Source organism: Gracilinanus agilis, chromosome 3 (genome assembly GCF_016433145.1).
Source record: "Gracilinanus agilis isolate LMUSP501 chromosome 3, AgileGrace, whole genome shotgun sequence".
In the NCBI taxonomy this organism is placed as follows: Eukaryota; Metazoa; Chordata; class Mammalia; order Didelphimorphia; family Didelphidae; genus Gracilinanus; species Gracilinanus agilis.
Window position 1 is genome coordinate 25,889,963 of NC_058132.1, and position 11,265 is coordinate 25,901,227.

The 11,265-nt window shown below is 59.5% G+C and overlaps 2 protein-coding genes across 6 annotated transcripts; one reads left to right on the forward strand and one right to left on the reverse strand.

Moving 5' to 3' along the window:
* Positions 1–568: 568 nt before the first annotated feature.
* TMEM91 (transmembrane protein 91) lies at positions 569–2,593 on the reverse strand. Its single transcript, XM_044671125.1, has 4 exons — positions 2,438–2,593; positions 1,868–2,087; positions 1,101–1,250; positions 569–1,018 (listed from the first exon to the last, which is right to left on the reverse strand). The coding sequence occupies exons 2-4, from the start codon at positions 2,069–2,071 to the stop codon at positions 860–862; spliced, it is 513 nt and encodes a 170-aa protein (XP_044527060.1). The 5' UTR covers positions 2,072–2,087; positions 2,438–2,593; the 3' UTR covers positions 569–859.
* Positions 2,594–8,052: 5,459 nt separating this feature from the next.
* On the forward strand, positions 8,053–10,816 carry B9D2 (B9 domain containing 2). 5 transcript variants are annotated; one of them, XM_044671126.1, is made up of 4 exons: positions 8,053–8,858; positions 9,342–9,558; positions 10,052–10,177; positions 10,432–10,816. In XM_044671126.1, exons 2-4 carry the CDS (start codon positions 9,471–9,473, stop codon positions 10,743–10,745), a joined length of 528 nt encoding a protein of 175 aa, XP_044527061.1. In that variant the 5' UTR covers positions 8,053–8,858; positions 9,342–9,470; the 3' UTR covers positions 10,746–10,816. The 5 variants fall into 5 exon arrangements, with proteins under 5 accessions (XP_044527061.1, XP_044527066.1, XP_044527063.1 ...); XM_044671131.1 differs by having other exon boundaries at positions 9,342–9,537; XM_044671128.1 differs by having other exon boundaries at positions 8,053–8,798.
* The last annotated feature ends 449 nt before the right edge of the window (positions 10,817–11,265 follow it).

The following is an 11,265-nucleotide window of genomic DNA, read 5'->3' on the forward strand; positions in this document are numbered from 1 at the left end:
CTGTGCCCACCTCAGGGCAGGCCTTGCCCAAACCTGGGGGCACCCCCTGCTGGGGTGGCTGAGAGCTCACCATCACCCCAAGAGGTACCTGGGGTTTTTATCTCCAGTTTCCATGGGAGGAAACTGGTGAAGTGACTCGCCCAGGGTCACCTAGTAAGTGTCTCAGGCTGGATTGGAACCCAGGGCTCTGCGCTGATTCCAGACCCTATGGAACGGTTCTTGTGCTCAGGGAACCTGCCCTTTCCTGGAAGGAGAATTGAGGTCACCGCCAGGCACCAGGCCAAGGGCCTGAGGAGGAGGAAGGTGGCATTCCCGAGGGCAGGGACTGCACCGCTTTTGTCTTGGTGCCCGGTGCCCAGCGGATGCCACACAGATGCTTGCTGGGATCCAGAATGGTGCCAGCATAGAGCCTTAGAAGAGTCACTGGGCATGAGGGACAACAAAGGTGTGGAGGTGGGAGATGGCAGGCAGAGGGCTGCAGGGGGGATCGAGAGAAAATCAGGAGGACAAAGATGGTCCCTACCAGGCCCTTCCCAGGCCCCCCAACACAGACACACACCGGTTTGACTTCACATGAATCCCAGGTTTAATCCCTTGTTTCTTCCTGGGTTCTGGGGGGATGGGGGTGGGGAGATGGGGAGGTAGAATTGGGGGGCAGAGAAGGGGAGCAGGGGAAAGGAAGTGGGGGGCCGGGGAAAGGAAGTAGCGGGTAGGGATGGCAAGAAGGGGCAGAGAAGGGGGCAGGGAAGGGAAGTGGGGGACAGGGGAGATGGGGGGGTTATTCCTTGTGGTCTTGGCTGCTGTCACGACTCAAGACCCCAGTGGGCCCTTGGGGGGGGGAATGAGCCAGTCCGAGCCTCTAGAGGGTCTCCCCAGAGGTCAGGTAGGTGGCCAGGGTGACCAGGGCCGCCGTGTAGATGCAGACCCCCAGACCAATGGCCAGGACGGACAGCAGGAAAGCCCGGCGCGCAGACTCTCCGGCGGCCTGGACGTCGCCGGCCGCCCAGGCCTTGTTAGTCTGAGGGGACAAGAGGGAGAGCCGTGAGCCTCGGCCGGGGCCCTCCTCCCTCTCCCCTCCCCCGTGCCCGGCACCTGCTGACCTTCTGGGCGAGAGAGAAGGCGGCGATGCCCAAAGGCCAGAAGCAGCAGAGGATGGAGAAGACGGCGAGGCCCACATAATCCCGGGACAGCAGCGGGGTGAAGTGGCCGAGCCCCATCGCCTCCAGCTCGCTCTCGTTGGCCCAATAGTCCTGTGGAGGAAGGAGACAGGCAGGGCCGTGGGAACTGGCCCGAGAGAGCGCCCAGGACGCAGGGGGCCCCGCTGGGGGCTGGGGTCCTGGAGCTCCTGCTCTAATGGCGGCCACGTGGGGGGCACCAGAGGAGTTGGGGGTGGGCGGCCCCCCCAGCACTGGCCTCACCAGGGAGAGAGAGAGGGCAGCGGGCCAGGCGGCAGGCAGAGATGCGGACACATTCCCAGGCTGGGGGGAGAGCGAGAGCCGCGCCAAGGCCTGAAGGAACAGCTGGGGAGCAGCGGAGAGCCGGGAGGAGGGAGCCAAAGAGGCGGAAGCGGGGACAAAGCCAGACTGCAGAGATGGGCACGGAGGCAGGGGGGGCACGGGGGGCCGGGCACGACGGTCACGGCCCGCACTGACGGCAGCACAGACAAAGGCGAGCCCGCAGGCTGGCCAGGAGTGCCCTCTACACGTCCCCAACAAGTGGCTGTGGAGCCCCCCGGGACGGGGAGCTCACTAACTGGCAGCAGTCAGGCGCCGAGACTTCACAGAACAGAGACCCGGGGTGCTCCCTCGAGTCAGCCTGACTGGGGGAGTGGCACCCCTGGGTGCCCTCCGCTGACCCCGGCGCCTACCTCCAGGTCGGGGCTCTTTGTATCAAACAGGCCCAGGCTGATGGTGGGCAGCGGCAGCATCTCTATGGCCTTCTCGCTTTTGGCTCGCTTCTGCTTTTTCCCGGGGGTTTTGCTCGGGGGCCCGGAGCCGGGGGACTCCTTGACCGGGGACCCCTTGGGTGGGGGCCCGAGTAAGGGCTGGTGCAGTTCCTGGGGATTGTCCATGGTCTGGCTGGACCCGCTGGAGGAGAGGAGCGAGAGGGCGCCTGTCATTAGCGGGCACGTCCGGCCCCCTGAGCCCAGACCCCGGACCAGCCCGCGTCCTGCGGGACTCCCGCCCCCTCCCCCCATTTTACGGATGGAGCCATCGCGGCTCGGAGGGGGGGTCCAGACCTCCAGGCGGCCCCCTCCCACTGGGTTCTGGCGTTCCGGGGAAGATGTCCCCCTCCCAGCCCGCAGAGAACGTGCCCCAGGGACCGCCGATGCCCGAGCCGCAGCCGCCCGCCGCCCGCCCTTCCGCTGACAGTCCGCTCATCCCGCATCCCCCGTCCCCCGGGGCAGAGCCCATCCTCCGCAGCCGCCCCCACTCACCGGGGCCCTCCGGGGCCGGTGGCCTGAGGCAGGCTGCGGGGTCAGGGGGTGCGAGGCCGGGAGGGACAGGGCCGAGCGAGGCTGGTCCTGCGGAGCTGCGCGGAGCGATCGCGCGTTCCTCTCGGGCTCCGGCGCCTCCTCGCTCTGCGCAGCTGCTCCCGCCGCCCCCGCCCCGAGCCCCAGGCGCCCAGGACCGCACTCCCCCTCCTCCCTCCACTCCCCCGCTCCCTCCCCTGGACCTGGAGAAGGCTGATGTGGGGAGGGGAGGGAGGGGAGGGCCGGCCCGGCGCATGCCCCACCCCCCGGCTCCCGGGCACAGCCCTCCCCAGGGCGCGCCCCCCCATTTCCTCCAGGACCCTCTCCGTGTCCCCCGTGCACTCCAGACCCCCATCTGCCCTTCAGGCCGCCCTCCCGCCCTGGGCCTGGGCCAGCCCGGAGGGGTCTGGGGGGTGGGGGCGGAGATGGGGGCCGAGGCGCATCCTCCGCTGCCGCGGGGCATGCGTTGACCTTGGTTCTGTCCCGAGGCTCCGGGTCACCTCAGGCCATCCCCGGGTCCCCGGAGCCCTCCCCGCCCCCTTCAGGGAGCAGGCAGAGGACTTCAGGGTGTCCGGAGCTCCCAAGGTCACACCTAGGCCTTATCTCGGACCCCGAGCTCTCCCCAGGGGAAGCCGCTGCAAGGTCACAGGCTCCCTGCAGCGGGGCTGGCCAGAGCACGGGGCTTACTGGGGTCATCGAGCTGCTGACCAGCAAGTCCGTGGGCCAGGGGTGGACAGATGGCTCTTTCTGGGTTACCCTGGCCACGTCACTTCACCTCGCTTGCCCAGCTCTTGCCCTTCTGCCTTAGAGTTGTGGCTCATGGATGGAGAGCCCCAAGGTCCTGGGTTCCAGTGTGGCCTCAGACACTTCCCGGCAGGGTGACCTTGGGCCAGCCCTCTGGGCTCTTCTGCCTTGGACCCACACTTGGCATCAGGTCTAAGACAGAAGGGAAGGGGTTTTAAAAGAGATGGAATGGCTGAGTAAGCTGGAGCCGTGGCCAGTGAGTCCAGCCACAGAGCACTGGGAGAGCTTCAGAGACCTGCCTGGGATTGAAGGAGGGAACTCCCACTGGGGAAACTTCCTCCCCCCACCCAGGTCTCCAGCTGTCTAGAGCCTTGTCCCAGGGGTCCTACAGAGGCAGGATTTGAACCCAGGTCTTTGAGCCTGGGGTCAGCTCTGCGGCCCGGAGACAAGACCCTGTAACAGGCCCCACAAGGCTCAGCTGGGTCTCTCCTTCCCCAAACACTTGTGGATGTTTCCCAGAGGCTCGGCGAGCTTGTTTTCTTCTCTGCACGAGGAAGGGGTTCTTGGTGTCTCTCCCCACACATCCGCCCACCCCGGCATCCCTTCCAGCAGTGCTGGCTGCAGGCGCAGATCCGGAGCTGCTGCTCACACTCCATCTGCTCCGTCTCTGGGGAGAGCCTGGCCCCGGCCCGACGCTGACCTGGGGAAGCCTGGAAGCTCTGGGCACCTTCCGAGGCAGGGGCAGCCTTTCCCTTCCTTTATTCCTTCCAGGAATTCAATGGCTGCTAGCAGGGAGATGTTGGAGATGTGCCTGGACTGCTTGGGGGCAGGGCGGCCTTTAAGGGAGGAGAGCTGGCCGCAGGCAGGAAGAGGCCCCACGGAGGCTCAGGCCAAGAGAGTGCCCTCCAGGAGGTGACCCAAGGGTGCCAGTGCACATGCTGGCTTTGTGACCGCGAAGCACTGGGCTCATCTCACAGGATTCAAATAGAAAAGTCCGGGGACAGCAAGGTGGCTCAGTGGATGGAGAGCCAGGCTTGGAGACCAGAGATCCTGGGCTCAGCTCTGGCCTCAGACCCTCCCTAGCTGACTAGGTGACCCTGGGCCAGTCACCTCGCCCCCATTGTCTACCCGGTACTGCTCTTCTGCCTTGGAACCGATACTTAATATTGATTCTAAGACAGAAGGTGATTTGCCTTCTGGGTCTTCATTAGCTGTGTGATGGCAGCAGCCACTGGGCCGGAAGTCTGGCTATTCTGAAGGCTCTTGGATCGGGGTCTTGGGCCATATCCATCAGGATCTGAAGGGAGATGGTGGCCAAGGTGGGACTTTGACTTGCCTGGCACAGGCGGCCTCTGGTCTCTCCCTCCTGAAAGTCTCCATTCTTCCTAAGTTTTCTATCCCTGCCCCAAGGGCACAACCTCCCAGGGACCAAGGCTTATAACCTGGGTATCATCCTCCCTCCTCCCTCCCTCCCTCTCTTTCTCCCCTCTTTTCTCTCCTCTCTGTCTCTCCCTCTCTCTTTGTCTCTGTCTCTCTCCTCTGTCTCTCTTCTTCTCTGTCTCTCCCTCTCTGTCTCTCCCCCTCTCTGTCTGTCTCTCCCTCTCTGTCTCTCTTCTCTCCCCCTCTCTGTCTGTCTCTGTCTCTGTCTCTCCTCTGTCTTTCTTCTTCTCTGTCTCTCCCTCTCTGTCTCTCCCCCTCTCTGTCTGTCTCTCTGTCTCTGTCTCTCCCAAATTCAATTCTATTTTCCCGCAGCCTCTATCATGTATGTCCCGGGTCTCTCCTCTAACTTGCCACCCTCTGGTTCAGGCCTTCACACTTTATATCTGAACTCTGGACTTTTCCTCTGACTGTACTCCACGCCCAGAATGCTCTCCTTCCTCATCATCTCCATCTCCCAGCTTCCCTGGCCTTCTCCAAGTCCCACCTTCTTCAAGAAGTCTTTTTTATTTTATTTTTTATTATTTTTCTTAAACCCTTACCTTCTGTCTTGGAGTCAATACTGAGTATTGTCTCCAAGGCAGAAGAGTGGTAAGGGTAGGCAATGGGGGTCAAGTGACTTGCCCAGGGTCACACAGCTGGGAAGTGTCTGAGGCCAGATTTGAACCTAGGACTTCTTGTCTCTAGGCCTGGCTCTCAATCCACTGAGCTACCCAGGTGTCCCAAGAAGTCTTAAAAAAAAAAAATCCTTATGTTCTGTCTTAAAATCTGTACTAAGCATGCATTCCAAGACAGAAGAGTGCTAAGGGATGGATGGGCAATGGGAGTTCAGTGACTTGCCTAGGGTCACAGTGTCTGAGGCCAAATTTGAACCCAGGACTTCCCGACTCCAGGTCTGGAGCTCTACCCACTGTGATATCCAGCTGCCCTCTGGTAAGTAGTTAACAACCAACTCTCTGGGGGAAATGTACGGCATTATCAGCATTTCCTCTCGCCATCAACCCTCTGTCTGGGCAACACACCAGATTTAAAGCCAGGCCAGTTTTCGGAGGCAGCAACGTTCACCCTGAAAATCTCACCATTGGTTCTTGAGACCCTCTTGCAGCTGGCTGCAACTACCCCTTCGGAGGGACCATGAGGAGCCCCGGAAGATTCTTGAACAGTGAGACAGCAGCTCCGTGGATTCGGACGATGCTTCTATAGTACAAATGGAGATGAAGTGGAAGCTGGCACACCTCGGGGTGGCTCGAAAGGATGTGGAGGAGGCAGGGGATGAGATGGGGGTGGAGAGGAGAGGCAGAACGGAGGCATGATGGAAGGGACAATGGCGCCCTCCAATAGGGAGGTCCCGAGGAAGCAGTGGATTCTGCTTTGGACAGTTGAGCTTGATTTGACTAGGGCAGCGAGGTGGCAAGAGTGGATAGAGCACCGGTCAGGAAGACCTCAGACTTTTACTAGCCAGGTGACTCTGGGCCAGTCACTTTGCTCCACCTGCCTCAGTTTCCTCATCTGTGAAATGAGCTGGAGAAGGAAATGGCCAGCTAGTCCTGGGTCTCTGCCAAGAAGACCCCTAATGGGGTCCCGAAGGGTCAGACAGGACTATTCAGTTGGAAGCGGCCGAAATAGGCTTTTCCTAGGAGTTTGGCAGAAGGGGAGACACAAGGGGGAGGAGAGAATGGGAGCGGCTAGGGAAGATGAGAAGAATGGGGGGGGGTCAGGGGAGATGCCGGAGCGGTCCGCTGTCTCCCTCTCCAGCTTATTTTACAGAGGAGGAAACGGAGGCAAACATGGCTGAAGGACTTGCCCAGGGTCCCACAGCTAGTCAGTATCGGGGCTTTCCTGACGGCAGGCCAGCACCGCGCCACCTAGTGACCCGACCGAGAGGCAGCTCTGTTTCTCAAGGCGTTCTATCGGAGCGAGCCACCAGGTGGCGCTGGAAGCCCTGAGCTAAGAGCTGGCGTCATTGTGCGTGCGTGGGCTGCGAGGAGCAGTGGAAATTCACCCACTGCTAACTGAGCAGGCTCAAGCCCCCGCTGTCCCCCCCGCCCCTCGATTTCCCTGGATTCTTTTCAGTCATTGGGCACATACATGGACAAAAGAGCCCGGCTTGGTCCCCTTTCAGCGTCATTCTCTGGGCGGCTGTCTAGACAAAGGCGACCAAGTTTCCATAGTGATGCCCACGTCATGAAATGCCCCGAGTCCCTATTTACGCGGGGTCTTAATCTCTTCATCACAGCAGCACAAACTTCAAGAAAGGATTCAACTCCCGGAGAGATGAAGGGGTTTTGTGTGTCTAAACTGAAAAGTGAAACGTATGGAGTGAGAATTCTAGAGCAGCGGGTCTTTATAGGAGAGAAAGGGAGAAGAAAACCACCCGAGGGCCAGGCCAGCCCCACCTGGGTGGTGAAGTGGAGGAATTACCTTCTCAGCAGCATGGCAGTCTGACATCTGATTTTAAAACCCTCACCTTCCCTCTTGGAGTCAATACTGTGTGTTGGTTCTAAGGCAGAAGAGTGGTAAGGGTGGGCAATGTGGGTTAAGTGACTTGCCCAGGGTCACACAGCTAGGAAGTGACCGAGGCTAGATTTGAACCCAGGACCTCCTGGCTCCAGGCCAGGCTCTTAAGCCACCAAGCTGCCCCACTGACATCTTGAGTTACTTACTCTATGTTTTTTTAGCTGTCTCTCCTCATTGTTAATTCTTTGACAGGTACCACTTTCTTCCTTCTTTGTGGGACTCTTGGTATCTAAGTAAAGCATTGCGACCTTTCAAAATGTCCTTTCATGGTGTGACATTAGATGGCCTCCCAGCATTAGACGATTGAAGATATTGTAGGGGAAAATGACAGCTAGAGGCTGAAACAAGCTGCTTCAGACAGATTTGTCATGCCTATCTGTCTAGCCATCCATCCATCCAACTGTCTATCTTTATCGTCACTCCCTATATCTATAGCTAGATTTATCCTACATCTATCCATATATGTTTATCCATCCATCTATCCCTCCATCTTACTTATTTGTGCCCATATAACTCCCCAGCCCAGCAGAATGTAACATCCTTGAAGGAAGTGACTAGTTAGACATCTATGATCCTGCTTTCCCATGTTTCATTTTTGTCTTCTGAACACCAGTACCTGCCACACAGTAGACACTTGTAGTGAATGTACACTGACTGATTTTTCAGTTTATTGATTGTTTCCTCTGGTGTCTCTAGTGTATTCTCAGCCAATTGTGGGTTCCCTGATTGCTTTATTTCTGTCTTTGTACCTCCAGTGTCAAGCAGGTCAAGTCAACAAGCATTTAGGCATCCAAATGGTTCATAGTAGGCACTTAATAAATTCTGACTAAATTTGATTGGATTTCTGGATCTGAGGCAGGGGGATGGCTACATTGGGGATGATTGGACTTCTGGGTCTGAGGCAGGGGGATGACTACATTGAGTGGGCTGGATTTTTGGGTCTGAGGCAAGGGGATGGTTACATTGGAAGAAGTGGTTTTACTAGAAGTCGGAGATTAAGGTTTTCTTCATTTAGAATAAGAAATGGTGGTGGTGGGGGGGGGAAGCGAGCCACACATTCAACATGGCCGCAAGCTAACCCCACCATCTGCCACACACAACATGGCACCCGAATGCTATATTTCCTCACCCCACCCCTGCCTCGGCTGAAACGTTTCATGAAAAGGCGGGAAGAAGAGGGAAGAGACCCGGGGCCTTAGGCGGGCGAAAGGGCTCTAGGAAAGGAGAAGACATTAGTCCTTTCGGCAAGAACCAATCAGTGGCGTGCTGGGCGGGTACGTACGAAGCGAACGGGATGGGAAAGGGAGATCCTTAATTATCGCCCTGCCCACTTCTGTCTCTGAGACCCAATCAGAGGCGTGCAGGGCGTGCGGCAGGGGAAGGCGGGAGACAGCTTCTGCTCCGCCCAATTGCCTCTCCCAGGACAAATCAGGGCCGAGTACTAGGAGAAGGCGGGAGATAGCTGCTGCTCCGCCCCATTTCCTCTCCGAGGACCAATCAGCAGCGTGAGGGAGGGCACGAATGCAGGGGAGGAAAAGACCAAGACTCGGTTACCGCAGCAACCGTCGGAACAGGCCTCTGAAGCGGTCTAACCTGCCCTCGGTCCCGAAGTCTTCAGGTTTCTTGGGTGAATTATGGGCAGGGGAAACGGAGGTCAGGCGCCAAGAGACGAGGAGGACCCGTCCTGGTAGAGTTGTGCGGGATCCTGCGGGAGACCTGGAGCTCCGAGCCTTGCTCCGTTCCACGGCTACTGCGCATGTCAACTTGAAAATAGGGGCGGGGCTTGGCTGGAAGGCTGACCAAGGGGGCGGGTCTATAAGGATGGGCGGAGTCTTCGAGCCTGAAGTTAATAACCGAAATGTATCTCTCCCAGTGTATGTATATATGTGTATAGACAGACAGGCACATACATATATAACGCTTTAAGGTTCGCAAAGCGCTTTATAGATATCTCATTTGAGCCTCCGAACCACCCTGCAAGGTCTCTGCTATTGTTATCCCCGTTTTACAGTGGAGGAAACCAAGGCAGGTGGAATTTAAGTGACTTCTCCAGGGTCACCCAGCTAGCGAGTATCCGAGATTGGATTTGAACTCGGGGCTTCCCAGCTCCGGGTCCAGTGCTTTATGCACTCTGCTACTTTGCTGAAATCATGATGTGCTCATTTTGCAGATGAGAAAACTGAGGCGCAGAGAGGAGAACAGAGACCCAGAGACATGCCCGAGGTCCCAGGGCAGTTTGGCTGGTGCTGAGCTCCGAGGGCTTCCTTCTTGGGCTTTTCTGGCCTCTCTCTAGGAGGCCATGGCGGAGGTCCACGTCATTGGGCAGATCATTGGGGCGAAGGGTTTCTCTGAAAGCAGCCTCTTCTGTAAGTGGGGTATCCATACAGGTATGTGTGTGAGGACAGCCCCGTCTCATCCGCCCAGAGCCCCGGGATCCCCAGCAGGGACCTCCCCCCCCCCCCACCTCTGTGCAGCGGGAGAAAAGGCCTGAGCTGGACAGTCCTCACCCACCTAAGGAGTAGTGGGGGTGGGGAAATCCCTCAGCTCCCAAGAGGCAGAGACCCCTCCTCTGGGACTGTGAGAGCCCCCTCCCCCTCCTCCTCCTCCTGCTGCCTAGGGCTCCCCGACCTTTACTGGCCCTCTTTTTGACCCACCAGTCACTGGCATTTTAGAGGTTGCACCCCAGAAGCTCCTTTTACAGCAGAAGAAACCAAGGCCCCACGAGGCTCCTCCCACACTTTAGTGGCCAGAGCAGAGCTTGAGCCCAGGCCTCCGGCCTTATTGTCCAGGGCCCTTTCCGGGGCTCTGTGGCAATTCCCCCTAGTTAGAGCCCCTTCCTGTCCCTGCCTGCCTCAGTGTTCCTCCTTCCCCCATTGGCAGGGGGAGCGTGGAAACTGCTGTCCGGTATTCGGGAGGGCCAGACGCAAGTGGACACCCCTCAGCTGGGTGACATGGCCTACTGGGCCCACCCCATCGACCTGCATTTTGCCACCAAAGGCCTCCAGGGTAAGGGCAGCGCCCCCAGGCGTGGGGGTCAGTGAGCAGGGCAGAGTCTGCCCAGGAGAGGAGACACCCCCCCCCCTCTGGGCTCTCCTGGGCCCTGGTGGAGAGGGGTTTGGGCCTCACACAGACCAGAGCTCTCCCTGTCATGGCTGGCTGAGGGAAGGCCCTTGGGAACCCCAGCAGACCCAGAGGACCTTGGGGTGTCGCAGGCTGGGACACCAGGCTGAGGCACCCTCGCTCGCTCTCCCTCTCCCCAGGTTGGCCTCGCCTCCACCTGCAAGTGTGGTCTCAGGACAGCTTTGGGCGCTGCCAGCTGGCCGGCTATGGCTTTTGCCACGTCCCCAGCAGCCCGGGGACCCACAGCATCGAGTGTGTGACATGGCGCCCCTTGGGGGGCTGGCGAGAGCAGCTGGCAAGGGCCTTCGTGGGTGGCGGGCCGCAGCTGCTCCACAGCGATGTGGTCTACAGCGGGGCCGACCGGTACCGGCTCCACACGGTATCCGCCGGCACCGTGTACATGGAGCTGAACCTGATCCTGAGAAACTTTGGCCGCTACGGGGTGGAGTGCTGAGCTCCGCCGGCTGCCCCTCGACCCTCTCTGTTCCTCCCTCCAAGGAAATACATAAATGGGTGTATTTGGTGCCTACAGAGTCCTGTTACACGCTCGTCCCTGCCCCCAGCTGGGGTCCCTCCTTTCCCCGAAGTCTCTCGGCTCCTGCCCCAGCATCTCCCTCCACTTCCCCGTGGTGGAGCTCCTTACTCGGGGCTGGGGTCGCCCGGGCCAATGAGCCTGGCTCCCTGCCTTCAGGGACTTCCCAGTCTAGGGCTGAGAGCTGCCGCCTCGCTTCCCAGCCTGCCCCGGGGTGTGCGTCTGTCTGAACTTGGGGGGCCGTGGGCGCGCCGCTGCGGGGGGGGCCGGGGGTGAGCTCTCCCGGCCCTCGGCGGCCCCTCCCCGTGGTGGCTCGGGCCAAGGAAGACGCCAGGGCTGGGGGTGGGGGGAGCCCCTAGGCCGGCCCGCTATTCCTACCCCGCCTCCATTGATGGCGTGGGGGTGGGGAGTGAGGATGCCGGGGTCCCGGGGGGCGGGGCAC

Coding starts and splice junctions, on each gene's coding strand:
- TMEM91 (XM_044671125.1), bottom strand. CDS start 2,071: ATGGACAATCCCCAGGAACTGCACCAGCCCTTACTCGGGCCCCCACCC. Junction 1,251..1,867: donor CAAAGAGCCCCGACCTGGAG/GTAGGCGCCGGG, acceptor CTTCCTCCACAG/GACTATTGGGCCAACGAGAG. Junction 1,019..1,100: donor CCTTCTCTCTCGCCCAGAAG/GTCAGCAGGTGC, acceptor TTGTCCCCTCAG/ACTAACAAGGCCTGGGCGGC.
- B9D2 (XM_044671126.1), top strand. CDS start 9,471: ATGGCGGAGGTCCACGTCATTGGGCAGATCATTGGGGCGAAGGGTTTC. Junction 9,559..10,051: donor TAAGTGGGGTATCCATACAG/GTATGTGTGTGA, acceptor CCCCATTGGCAG/GGGGAGCGTGGAAACTGCTG. Junction 10,178..10,431: donor TGCCACCAAAGGCCTCCAGG/GTAAGGGCAGCG, acceptor CCCTCTCCCCAG/GTTGGCCTCGCCTCCACCTG.